General features: G+C 33.8%; 1 protein-coding gene across 3 annotated transcripts in view; it reads left to right on the plus strand.

Annotated features, from left to right (window-relative positions):
- Positions 1-14,527, plus strand: part of HFM1 (helicase for meiosis 1) — a 150,746-nt gene that overhangs the window by 77,486 nt on the left and 58,733 nt on the right. For all 3 annotated transcript variants that reach the window (XM_082476329.1, XM_082476331.1, XM_082476330.1), the window contains 7 exons: positions 5,432-5,529; positions 5,612-5,740; positions 11,474-11,559; positions 11,791-11,874; positions 11,999-12,156; positions 13,631-13,734; positions 14,205-14,339. In XM_082476329.1, coding sequence (XP_082332455.1) covers positions 5,432-5,529; positions 5,612-5,740; positions 11,474-11,559; positions 11,791-11,874; positions 11,999-12,156; positions 13,631-13,734; positions 14,205-14,339 — 794 coding nt within the window. The remainder of the gene's footprint in view (positions 1-5,431; positions 5,530-5,611; positions 5,741-11,473; positions 11,560-11,790; positions 11,875-11,998; positions 12,157-13,630; positions 13,735-14,204; positions 14,340-14,527) is intronic.

Consider the following 14,527-nt stretch of genomic DNA (forward strand, 5'->3'; position numbering starts at 1 on the left):
TCTTTTTAAAAAAAATTTTTTTAATTTTAAAATTTAATTAATTTATTTTTTTATACAGCAGGTTCGTATTAGTCATCAATTTTATACACATCAGTGTATACATGTCAATCCCAATCTCCCAATTCATCACACCACCACCCCCCGCCGCTTTCCCCCCTTGGTGTCCATACGTTTGTTCTCTACATCTGTGTCTCAATTTCTGCCCTGCAAACCAGTTCATCTGTACCATTTTTCTAGGTTCCACATGTATGCGTTAATAAACGATATTTGTTTTTCTCTTTCTGACTTACTTCACTCTGTATAACAGTCTCTAGATCCATCCACGTCTCTACAAATGACCCAATTTCATTCCTTTTTATGGCTAAGTAATAGTTCATTATATATATGTACCACATCTTCTTTATCCATTCATCTGTTGATGGGCATTTAGGTTGCTTCCATGACCTGGCTATTGTAAATAGTCCTGCAATGAACATTGAGGTGCATGTCTCTTTTTGAATTATGGTTTTCTCTGGGTATATGCCCAGTAATGGGATTGCTGGGTCATATGGTAATTCTATTTTTATTTTTTTAAGGAACCTCCATACTGTTCTCCATAGTGACTGTATCAATTTACATTCCCACCAACAGTGCAAGAGGTTTCCCTTTTCTCCACACCCTGTCCAGCATTTATTGTTTGTAGATTTTCTGATGATGCCCATTCTAACTGGTGTGAGGTGATACCTCATTGTAGTTTTGATTTGCATTTCTCTAATAATTAGTGATGTTGAGCAGCTTTTCATGTGCTTCTTGGCCATCTGTATGTCTTCTTTGGAGAAATGTTATACATGGTATTTCTAATCTCTCTGAAAAAATTTTAATTAGATAAATCAATTATACTTAATTTTGAAACTCTTCTTCTGTGCACTTAACTCTGTTTCCTCAATTGTTATTTCATTTATTAATATTGTGTGTCTTTTTAAATTTTTTTCTCAAATGTTAGGTAGTTCTTCATTGTTTGCTTTTGCATTTGTAAATATATTTTTGCCTACCTATTCTGTTACTATCTCTAATGACTGTGGAGAAGTAATTAGATTGACTGCAATAAAAGTGTGGAAATACTTTGCAATTTAAGAGTAAAGTCTTTCTACCTCTCCTGGGGTTTTCATTCCTACCTGGAGAACTGCCCTGCCTCTCTGGCCTCAGAGTCTACACTCCCTGCTTTAGCCTCTCAATACATACCACAACTGCTTAATGTTTTCCACAAATGAGAGAGAGTGACAGGGGTAGACTAAACTACCTGCTCAGAATACAGCATTCCAGTGAATTGCTCCAACAAATACCCCAGGACCTCTCTCCTTCTTGATCTATTAATTCTTCTGCATGTACTATGGATAATCTCCAGTTTTGTTTTTCTCATAGATTTGATCTTTTTCATAGATATGATTTCTAACATTCAACTTTCTGGCCCACCAATGGCATGCTTTCTTGCTTTCCTGTAGTTTTGTGGATGGAGACTAACACACAAAAACACACCTATATATTTGTCCATCATTGTATGGAATTTGAAGAGGAGTTATATGTATAGAAGGCTCCATGTGCCACCTTGATTTTTTTCTCTCATTTGATTCTTTGGGCATTCTTATTCTATGTTTAGGCAGAAAAAGATGACTTCAGAATAACTTTTTCTCCTCTCAAGAGAGTTGTACAGCTTTATAGTACACCTTTAACTTGTCTTCATATGAAGGATTTCTACTCTTTTTATACCTTCCTTTACTAAGTTGGCCAGTATACAGAAGTCTTTTGGGAAGTTCTGGTATCATTTTTATTAGTTGGCTAACTGTGGAAGCTGAGAGCAGGTCATAAATGGCTCAACCATTGATAATAATAATAGTAATAACCATTTCTTGAATATTTGCTGTGTTCCAGGCACTGCATTAGATGCTTTACAGGCATACCTTGGAAATATTGTGGGTTCAGTTCCAGACCACCACAATAACATGACTATCTCAATAAAACAAGTCACACAATTTTTTTGGTTTCCCAGTCCAGTGCATATAAAAGTTATCTTTACACTAGACTGTAGTCTGTTAAGTGTGTAGTAGCACTGTCAAAAACACAGTGTACATACCTTAATTTAAAAATTCAAAACAATTACAATAGTAACATCAAAGATCACTGTGACAAATACAATAATAATGAAAAGGCTTGAAATATTGCAGCACTTAACAAAATATGACACAGAGACATGAAATGAGCAAATGCTGTTGGAAAAATGGTGCTGAAAGACTTGCTTGATGCAGGGTTGCCATAAACCTTCAATTTGCAAAAACCCCACAATATCTGCAAAGTGCAATGAAGTGAAGTGCAATAAAATGTGGTATACTTCTACATACCTATAGCAGAAACTGCTAGCTGACTGTCCCAGTATTTATTCTTACCTTCACAGGGAAAAGATTACATTTCCCAGTCAACTTTGTAGCTAAATAGGGCCTTGTGACTAAGTTTGTCCAATTAACGAGATGTAGGCAGAAGATATAAGTCTTCCTAGAAGGCTGCTTAAAGGAAATGGAGTCAGGTGGTAAACAGGGCATCAATTGTTGTCTCCCACCACTTCCTCCAACATGTTGTACAGAGTGAATGTGTAATGGCTGGAAATCCAACAGTCATATTAGACCATGAGATGGCCTGAGAATGGAAACCATACGTGGCAGAATAGAAATATAGTAGGATCCTAGGTCTCTGGTGACTTGTTGGACCACCATACCAAGCCCTAGGCTGCCTAACTCTGGAGTTCTTTTACATAAGAGAATAAACCATTTATATTTAAGCCTCTATAGTCTGGTCATGGTTGAACCTAATTCAAACTGCATCATTACTTGATTTCATTTAATCCTTACAATAACCCTGATTTAGTCATTACTTAACTATCATGCAAGTCTGACCCCATTAGTTGAGATGGCAGAGGTGCCATCTTACCTGAGGCTGTGAGACTTCTATTTCTACTGAGGATAAGCTCAGGCTGGCCTTATCTGGTGGAGAGAGACAGACAGCCCTGCCAAGGTTCTGTTCCTACTAGAATAAATCCCTGTTTTCCCTTCCGTTCCTGCTTATTGTTACTGAGTTCAAGCTTGTACTGCTCGCCGCATGACAGGCCAGTAAAACGAGAAACAAGTGTTGGGGCAAGGAAAGCCGCTTATTTGGAAAGCCAGCAGACCAAGAAGATGGTGGACTCATGTCCCAAAGAACCATCTTACCCGAGTTAGAATTCAGGCTTCTTTTATACTAAAAGGGGATAGGGTGTAGCTGGTTGTTGTTGCAGACTTGTTGGTGCCAGAATCGTTTGTTCTTGCAGCTGTCCATGTAGGTTTGGTCGCAATGTTCCTGTAAACCTCCAACATGACAATCAACAATCATTATTTTCTGTTCTGCAACTTTTTATCTCTACATGAATGTAAACATGTTATACTTTTAAAGGTCAAGCCTAGGAGGCAGAGCATTGAGAAAGGGCTATTATGTATATTTGAAGCCATAGGCAACATTTTTACAAAGGTGCAGAGCCAGCATGACTAAGTATAGGCAACAGAGCACAAAGGTTAGAGCTAAAGGAATAGATCCAATATGGAGTCAGGTTTGTTCTTCTCTGTTACATACTGCTTTTTGTGGTAAAGTTTCTGACAGGAAAGTATGATGTTGAAAAGTGTCCTATTTATTAAGGTATATTGATGTTAAACATAAATAAATATTACCTCAAAAGTCTTATTTTTACTCTATAATTTTGTATATATTCTGCATTTGTGCATTTCAGGATAGTTTCACAAGAAGTTTTATTTATCCAGCACTTGAAAGCACCCCATACACATTTTCCCATCATTTCCTTCTTTGTTAATAAGCCATGTAACTTTATAACCATTTCTTTCTTTCTTCTTTTTTTAGTTTCCAACCTTCTTTAATGCTAATCTTAATGCTAATAGGTTGTGAGACTTGTTTTTTTAATTGAATGAAATATGCTTTAAATTCTATAGTGCTTTACAATTTTCAGAAGTTTCACACACATGATTTCATATAATCCCATAATAATCCTGTATTTCCCCACCCTTGTATTGCCCCTCCCCCTTCCCTCTTCCCACGGGTAACCACTAGTTTGTTCTCTATATCTGTGAGTCTGCTTCTTTTTTTGCTTTATTCATTAGTTTGTTGTATTTTTTAGATTACACGTATAAGTGATATCATATAGTACTTGTCTTTCTCTGACTTATTTCACTTAGCATAATGCCCTCCAAGTCCATCCATGTTGCTGCAAATGGCAAAATTTCATTCTTCTTTATGGCTGGGTAGTATTCCACTGTGTGTGTGTGTATATATATATATATATATATATATATATATATATATATATATATATACACCACATCTTCTTTATCCATTCATCTGTTGATGGACACTTAGGTTGCTTCCATACTTTGGCGATTGTAAATAATGTTGCTATGAACATGGGGTGTACAATCATTTCTAAATAGATGATATAAAATAATTTTCAGAAGCATATATTATAGCCAAAAGAAGTAATCATTCTGTAGTTTCAGCTGTATGCACCCATTCTGTGAAGTTAGTTGCTTCTTTCTATTTTCATATATTGTTTGCTAAAACTAAACCATAAAATATAACTCTTCTACCCTTTCTCTTTGTGTACCTGTTTTTGGTCTTACAAGAGATCCCCCCAGAGAGTAATACAAGTCTAATAATTTTAGTTAGAATCATAGGGGGACTTGCATATCAGGGTCTGGTTAGATAAGTAAACAGTCGAAAGAGGTAGCAAAGACCTGGGAGATAGTAGGCACAATAGACAGTAACTTCTTTTCTCCCCTCTTTCCACCCCTCAAATTTTGTAGCCAAGCAACTGTTTGTTGCTAATAATCAACTAATAAGCTACCAACCTTCAAATGTTGAACAGAATTTTCATCACCTAACAGTATGCTTTTTACTCAGTAGGTACTTAATAAATATATGTTGATTATATAAATTGTGTTGTTTTCTATAATACCTATATATAGTAAAGCCCAAAGTCAGAGCTGCATTGGAGAAGAATATGATAACAAATTTTAGATGTGTTGAGATGAAAAAAACAGTCTAAGTGCAAGTGCCCTGTGATCATTTGAAATTTATCAATCTAGAGATTATAACAAAAATCTTGAGAAGAAATGAAATTTTTGAGAGAAAGAGAGGTTGAGTGAATAAAGAAGAGTAGAAAAATGAGAACTGACCTTTTAGAGGCTGGGAAGAGGAAGTCAACAATGACTTGCAATAACGATGATACAAGATACAGAGTCATGTAGTGTCACAGAAATCAAGGCAGAGAGGAGTTTTAAGAAGAGATACTTCAGTCACTGATATCAAACACTGTGAGATAGTAATTTTTAAAAAGAAATAATAAAATTTCTTCTTTCCCCAGTCTTATTCAGGCTCAGCTAGGATGCATTCCCATACAAGACTTTGCTTTGACGCAAGATACCTCGAAGATTTTCAGAAATGGCTCACGAATTACAAGATGTATGTTACAGGATTAATGGATTTTCAATATTTTTTCCAGTAAAATAGTATACTAGATTTAATATTGGAAACTTTTTTTTAGGGTTGTCAGATTTTGTGGCTATTCAAGAAAAGTTTGCTGTACTGTTGAACAGTTTGATTTTAGCTAAGTGTTTTAGATGTAAACTTTGGGAAAACTCTCTGCATGTATCCAAACAGCTGGAAAAAATTGGTAGGTACTGAATACAGGTAGGCAATGTGTCAATGTCTGCATTTTATTTTGTATTTCACTGTTAGAAAAATTGTTCTAAGATGGTTATAGACCTTTAAGGAAAAATGTGTTTATGGGCCTAAATAAGTTATTATACTTTCCTTCTCTTGAAAATCTGATTTTCATTTGCTTATGCTTAAAGGATTCTATTTGAAATCAATTTGGAAACCTAATAAAAATTAACGTTCTTATTTTAAAATTTGTTCTCAAACCAAGAGTGAAAGTTTGTTTTAGTAATTAGGTAACTATGTGTTGTTCTCTCTTCTACTTTTATGACTGTTTTGTTTTGATCTCAATGGCAAGGTACAGAGCTAGCAGTCCTGGTCATTCCTAATTCATTACAGAAAATTGTCACTTATTTATATCTTAACTTTTTCTCTTTTTTCAGTAACATTTCAATATTAGTAATGATTTTCATAGAGATTCTGTAGACAAGTTTCTTTCCTGTCTGTTGGGATCTAGCTCAGGATGTGAACTGAAAAACTATACACGGTGCCATTTACAAAGACTGGGATATGCCTAAAGCACTTTGGAATTTTTCACTTTGGTGTCTTTGGCTTTGTGACCCTGCTCCTTCTTAGATAGCTAGAACTCCAAAAAGAGAGTTATTTCATGGCTGACAGTCTTATTAGCTTTATAATTTTATATGCATCGTGGGGACATTAAAAAATTAGGTAATGGGTCACTGGGGATTGTCTCATTATTCCTTAGAACAAAGATCTCCAGCTATTTTGTGAGGAAGTACTACTTTTTATTTCCTTGAAGTTTGAAATCAGTGGGGGAAATCAGTCAGAGAGCTGACCAGTCCTGGGAACTGGGGTGAAGGTGGAGATTGACTGGTGAAAGCAAGGTCAAAGTAGAAGAAAGATTCCTGATTAAAGGCTCACTTTCCTATCAGTACATAAGTCCTGGCAAACCAAATGCCACGCCCATCCCACAGAGATAAGAGTTCTGAATTGGGAAGAAGGTTACATACAATATTTAGGAGATTTCAACTTACAGAAAAATTTGAAATTATATGGAATGATTATTAATAGTATAGCACTAAAACACTTATATTAGAAAAGTAGAAAGTTCTCAAGAGTTATTTCAGTTTCCATGTGATAAGATGAGAAAAAGAACAAATTAAACCCAAAGTGGGCAGAAGAAAAGAAATAATTTTAAAAGAGCATAAATAAATTGAAAACAGAAAAAAAAATCAACAAAACAAAAAGGTGATTATTTTGAAATATCAGTGAAATTGCTAACACTCTAGTCAGACTGATCAAGCAATGAAGAGAAAAGACACAAATTTCCAAAAACAAAAATGTGAGATATAACTATAGATCTTATAGATGGCAAAATGATAGGGAATGTTATAAACATCTTATGTCAATAAATGCCACAACTTTGATGAAGTGGGAAAATTCCTTAAAAAATACAAACTGTCAAGAGTCCACTCAAGAAGAAATAGACAACATGAGTAGGCTTATATTTATTAAAGAAATTAAATTTGCAGTTTAAAACCTTACAAAGAAAATCCCAGGCACAGAAGGTTACACTGGTGAATTCTACTGAACATTTAAATAAGAAGCAATATCAGTTCTACACAAACTTTTTCAGAAAATTTAAAAGGGGGGTAATACTTCCCAACTCATTCTATGAGGCCAACATTGCCTTGTTATCACAACCTGACAAAGACATTCAAGAAAAAGACAGACCAATATCCCTCAGTAATATAAATTCAGTAATTCTTTATAAACTTTTAACAAATTGAACACAATGATAGATAAAAGGGCTAACATATCATGGCCAAATGTGGTTTATTCTAGCAATACAAGATTAGTTTATCACTTGATGTCAATCAATGTAATTCATCATATTAACGAACTAAAATAGACCATATGATCATCTCAATAATGCCAAAAAAAGTTGACAAGATCCAAAATCCATTTCTAATAAAAACTCTCAACAAATTTAAAATAGAAGGAAATTTCTCAAATTGATAAAGGACATCTATGAAAAACCTACAGCTAACATCATATTTAATAGTGAGAGACTGAATGCTTTCCTTCTAAGATCAGAAACAAAAAGGCTGCTCACTGTAACTACTTCCAGTAAACATTGTACTAGGGGTTCTAACCAGTACAGTAAAGCAAGAAAATGAAACTAAAAGCATACAGATTGGAAAGGAAAGAAGTAGAAATGTTTTTATTCATACATGATCACATGATCATCTATGTAGAAAATTCCATGGAGGGTAGGAAAGGTTTAGCATGGTTGAAGGATGTAAGGTCAATATATAAAAATTAATTTTATTTCTACGTACTAGTAAGGAAAATCAGAAACAAATTAGAAAAACTATGCTATATTAGTTTTCTATTGCCATTGTAACAAATTACCACAAACTTTGTGGCTTAAAACAACACAAATTTATTATCTTAAAGTTCTGTAGATTAGAAATCTGATGTGGGTCTCACTGGGATAAAATCAAGGTTCGGCAAGGCTGTTTTCCTTTCTAGAAACACTAGGTATGAATCCATTTTCCTGCCTTCAACTTCTAGAGAATACTTGATTCCTTGATCATAGCCCTCTTCCTCTACCTTCAAAGTCAGCAGGTGATCTTGGATTTGGCAAAGAATTTCTTAGATACAACACAAAAGCACGAACTATAAAAGAAAAAAAATCAATAAAGTGGATTTAATCAAAACTTAAAACTTGTGCTTTTCATAAAATACTACTAAAGAAGGAGGAGGAGGAGAAAACAAGCCACCAGACTGGAAGAAAATATTTGCAAAACATATAACTGATGGAGGACTTGTACCTAGAATATATAAAAAATTCTTATAACTCAATAATAAGACAAACCACTGAATAAAACTGAGCAAAAGATTCAAACAGACACATCACCAAAGAAGATATGTGTATGGCATATAAGCACCTGAGAAGATGTTCAACATCATTAGTCATTAGAGAAATGCAAATTAAAATGACAATGCAATACCAGTACACACCCACTAAAATAATTTTTTTTTTTAATTTATTTTTGGCTGTGTGCAGGCTTTCTCTAGTCATGGCGAGCAGGGGCTACTCTTTGCTGTGGTGCGTGGGGTTCTCATTGTGGTGGCTTCTCTTGTTACGGAGCACAGGGTCTAGGCACGTGGGCTTCAGTAGTTGTGTCACATGGGCTTCAGTAGTTGCAGCACTTGGGCTTCAGTAGTTGCGGTGCGTGGGCTCAGTAGTTGTGGCACATGGGCTCTAGGGCACGCAGGCCTCTAGTTGTGGCGTGCAGGCTTCAGTAGTTGTGGCTCATGGACTCTAGAGAGCAGGCTCAGTAGTTGTGGCACACGGGCTTAGTTGCTCTGTGGCATGTGGGATCTTCCCGGACCAGGGATCGAACCCGTGCCCCCTAGCATTGGCAGGCGGATTCTTAACCACTGTGCCACCAGGGAAGTCACCACTAAAATAATTAAAACTTGACAGAGTGCTGGAGAGGATGTGGTTCAACTGGAACTGTCACTGTGGGAATGTAAAATGTTACAACCAGTTTGGAAAACCATTTGATTGTTTCTTTAAAAGTTCAACATAAACCTACCATGCAACCGGCCCTTTCATGCTTAAGTACCCAAAAGAAATAAAAGCATGTAGACACACAATTCTAATAACCAAGACATTTGAAAACAGCCTAAATATCCATGAACAGGCAAATGGAAAATAAACTGTGGTATATCCCATAGTATGGATATATATACTCAGCAATAGAAAGGCATGAAGTGTTGATACAAACAACAACATGGATGAATCTTACAATAATTATACAGAGTAGAAGAAGCCAGACTAAAAAGAAAACTATTTAATTCCTTTTAAATAAAAGACTAGAAAATAGAATAGTGATAGAAAGCAGATCAGTGGTTGCTTGGGGACCGTATGGGGAGGGGACAGAAGAGGTAGTGAAGAATTACAAAGGGGCACAAAGAAACTTTTAGAGGCAATAGTAATGTTTATTAGCTTGGTTGTGGTGATAGTTTCTCATACACACACATACATAAACACACAAAATCACATGTCAAGTATATTGTATGTGAATTATACTTCAGTCAATAAAATTGTAAAAATAAATAAATAAATAAATCCAAAGGAAACTATATTCACTCACCAAATGAGCAAAAACTAAAAGTCCTGTAGTGGAGATAGTATAAGGTTATGAACATTCTCATGCAGTGTTGGTTGGAGCCTAAGTCTCATGATATCTACCAATTAAAATGCACAATCTCTTTAAAACAGCAATTTCACTTTAGCAATTAAATTTATAGAAATATTTCCACATGGATACAAATATAAACATTGTTTATAATCGCATAATCTTAAATGTCCATCAATAGCAGAATGATTAAATAAAGTATGAATTATCCATAAAAAATGATTAATAAAATTGCACTATACTGGAAGAAGCCAGTCTTTCTGACTTTCTAGAATATTGTCAGTCTGGGCATCAGCTGCATTCTATCCCTTCCAAATTGTTGAACACGAACATGTTTTTCACACTTAGTACAGCTGAACAAAAAGAAACAAATATTGACCAGCAAAATTCATGTAATAGAAAAGCGAGAGAATCCAAACAAAAAAGCAAATCTAAGTTCTTATTGAGCACCAGGAAAAAATAATGAATGCAAATTGATTTTCAACAATGTTTATAAACTAAAAATTAAAAATCGGGAAAGGTTATAAGGGAAAATGGAAATGAACATTAAGGAATTAAGAATACTAGGAGTTGTGTCTAAAGGTTGATTAAGAGAAATTCCCAAGAATAGTTAAAGATATGAGTAAGGAAAGGAGTATCATACTCTCATCAGTAATATGTGTGCCTTAAACAAGGTGGTACTACTTTAGAATTTTATGCTTCTGACAATATCTTCTATTTTGGGATTTGGTTAAATTCATTCATATGAGTGTAAGAATTAAAAATTACAGTTTCTCAAAGCATGAAGAAACAGAAAAGGTCCAAAGATGGAAGAGCACTTGATGTATTTAAGGAGCAAAATTAAAGCCGGTGTGGCTGGAGAGTAGTCAGCAAGAGGGGAATGGTAGGAAATTAAATGGGAGAGGTAGGCTGTGTTCAAGTCATATAGGTAAGGGAGTTTGGCCATAGTAAGGAAATTGCCACTTAATTCTAAATGCAATGGAAAGGCATTGGAAATTTTAGGCAGAAGAGTAAAATTATCTGAATTAGTACAGAAACAGAGAGAGAACTCAATTTCTTGAGTTCCTGTTTCTTTAAAAGTTCAACATAAACCTATCATGAACTCATTTCAAGACAGAAATGCTCAGAGAGCCATAGCTTCATGAAACAATATTCCCATCCCTGAATAATGTTGCCTTTTTTAAAAACACGAGTATAACCATAGATGTTTCTTGGTACTTGCTCTATGACATAAGGTAAAACTAAGGGTTGAGACATCATGTGGACCAAAGAATTCCTCTTTCTTTTATAAAGCACATGAGTGTTTTATTTGAGTTTGAAAAAATAAATATGAACAATCAAATAACGTCTCAGCCCAATTAACCCAATTGAGAAAATTTTTTAACAACTTTAAAAATAAGTCATTAGTCTGGCTCTTTAAATTTTTCTTTTTTACTAATGTAGTTGTTAAATATTTAAGTGTAGATTTAGTTTTAAATGGATTGTTTAAAAACTATTTGATTAATTTTCCACAGGTGTAACATTATCAAATGCTATGGTAAATGCAGGTTTGACTACCTTTAAAAAGATAGAAGAAGCAGATGCAAGGAAACTTGAACTGGTATTTAATATTTACTTATTCCTAATGTTACCTGAATTCTGTATAAATTCTAAAGCCTGACTTTTGTATCTTTATTTCTACTAAAAAATGATTTCCTTCTCATAGTCATATATATTTTTAACTTAAGATTTTAGGTAATAAGCATGTTAAAACTATTGACTCTAAAAAATATTTTACTAAAAGAGTTTTTAGTGTTGTAATAAGAACATAATGACATAAATATGTTTTTAGATTTTAAATAGACATCCCCCTTTTGGAACTCAGATAAAAGAAACGGTGATGTATCTACCAAAATATGAACTTGAAGTGGAACAGGTAAATATTTTCTATTTTTCATATATTTTGATTTTCAGGAATAAAGCTACCCATAGCTGACTTGGAGGTGAGTATGAGTAGTAAGGTTATTTTTAACACTTTTTATGCCTATCCTTTTTTAAAGATTGCAAGATATAGTGATACCGTGGCAGAAATATTAGTGACTGTTATATTAAGAAACTTTGAACAGCTACAAACTAAAAGAACAGCACCAGATTCTCACTACGTTACCTTAATCATAGGTGATGCACACAATCAACTGGTTTCTAAGCACAAAATTATGTAAGTGTGAAATTTCTATTTGTTTTATTTCTAAGCATATACTATAAAAGAAAAATTCTGCTGAGGAAAAGAGTAATAAAATCATGGTGGGATCAATTAAATTACATTTTCCTGATTCTATAATGGGATAGTTTGTCTGTTAAAGAAGATACTAATATTGGGTCTGTTGTTTTAGATTATATTTAGTACTCAAATGAACAAAGTGTAAAGTCTATCACCATGGTTTGAAACAAGTAATAGATGACCTTTAGGAGAAGCTCTAATTCACTGTTGCTGAACTTTCTTATTTTGTTGCTTTTCTCCTATCATTCATGACCTTACTACTCTTTGAGTGCAATCTTCCTCCTACTTACTTCAAAATATATCTTCTATTTCCAAATTAAAATCTAACAAACTACTACCGCCATTGTAGGATCCAGGCAACCAGATCCAATAGATAAAGGAGGTACCTTGCCTTATATCTAGTTCTCTAACATGTCATTCTATAATTTTTACTTCAGCCTTTTTTCTAATACTATTACATATTGATATTTTCTCCCAGGATGTCATAAGCAAACTCTAAAGATAATAGTTGTAGCTACAGCTAATATTTTTTGAGCACTTAGTAGGTTCCAGGTATTGAATTGTTTAATCTTTGTATGAGATAGGTGCTATCATTATATATACTTTATAGAGGAGAAATTTGAGACCAAGGTTATATAGGTAGTTTACAGCAAAAACTAGTTTTGAAGCCAAGCATTCTTACTCCAGAGCCTATGCTCCTAGCATATAACTGTACCTGTAAGTTCAGGATGGCAGTGATTCTGAAATGGGAATCTCCTAATTTTTGCCAGTGTACTGGAATATGGCTTCCTAAAACATCCCATGCAAGGTTCCTAATGGACTGCAGTGACTGATAAGGATATCCTTTTCACTGATAATTACTCTCCTGCAACTAGCCATGATATACTTACAGAGAATATATAATTATACAAATCTTTATTCTCTGTGACAACTAAATATAATGACAGCCTTGACTATAGGAGGCTAAAATAAGTTCAATCACAAAATTGGTTGCTGGTGATGTGTTGTTATTAGATACAAACTATTTCATATCATTTAAAAAAATACTGTTGAAGTTCTCACAAATCCATGTAACTTATGTATAGCCATTTTAAAGTGATAGTGATTTAAGGTCAAGGTCATAGGTTATTGATAGCAATTATATATTCAAGCAGGCCTGAAATGATTCAGTGCAACTTAGAACCAGCTATTGGGTGAACATTATAGTTAAGAAAATTATGGTAACGGTAGCTCCATTGACACTCCATTTCCCTATCCTCAGAACTTGGGGAAGGTAGTTTTCAGTAACTGACTTCAGTTTACTACCAGATAGGACCTATCTTAGGATCAGTTAGACCTTGAACATTAATTTATTATTTCATTTCATTTAGTGTTCAAGATCACTATTAAATGATGCATTACTCTTTTTCAGGGATTCTGTTTTGCTAAAAGCTGGAAATTGGGCTAAAAAGATTGATGTGAGGCGAGCTCTTAAATCTGAAGATCTTAGCATAAATCTAATTAGTTCTGAATATGGTAAGTTCATTGAAGTAATGAAGACATGAATGTAAAAAATATGATAGCATTTAAAAGTTATTTCCTTTATGTAAAACAGAAAAACAACATAAGCGATATTGTGTAAAAATAATTTATTTAAGTAAAATGAATAATTTTAAAGGAAGCTTCATATATTTGGATATGTAAAAGATAGCAGAGACTAGGATAATAAAATTAAAATTTTATCTTCATTTATAGACATTTTATTTTTTAAGATAAATTTCAATTACTGTAGGAACATTGATTTTTATTTTTATGACAGATGTATAAATTTTCATTTGTTATACTTTTTAAAGTATATTTAAAACATTTTTATTTCCTGGACTTGTTAGACTTTCCAGTTCAAAAAGGTATAAAATATAACAGGTATAAAAACAAGTAAATGGTCTCATGTGTGGATTTATATGACTTAAGTAAGCATTTGTATGCTTTTTCTTTTCTTTTTTCAGTTGGACTTGATATACAGCAGAAATTTACAGTCTTTTACTTAGGACCCAACAGATTTGGAAATCAAATAATTATGGGAAAAAAATCAGAAACAGAGATCTCCCATTTTAAACATTCAGTAGCAGGGCCCAGTAAAGGTAAATAGCTGTATTTAGTCCTGTTTTGCATTAAAGCAAAGATATGGCTGAGGGTAGTATCAGTATAGTACTGCTTCATTCAGATTGTGGATACTCTGGAATTAGATGTTTAGACTTTCTAATAATTGCATTAATAATATACAGTAGGAATTCTTAGTATTAATATTTGTCAAAATTGGGGTGATTTT

This window comes from Balaenoptera physalus (genome assembly GCF_965194825.1).
Source record: "Balaenoptera physalus genome assembly, chromosome: 1".
Lineage (NCBI taxonomy): Eukaryota > Metazoa > Chordata > Mammalia > Artiodactyla > Balaenopteridae > Balaenoptera > Balaenoptera physalus.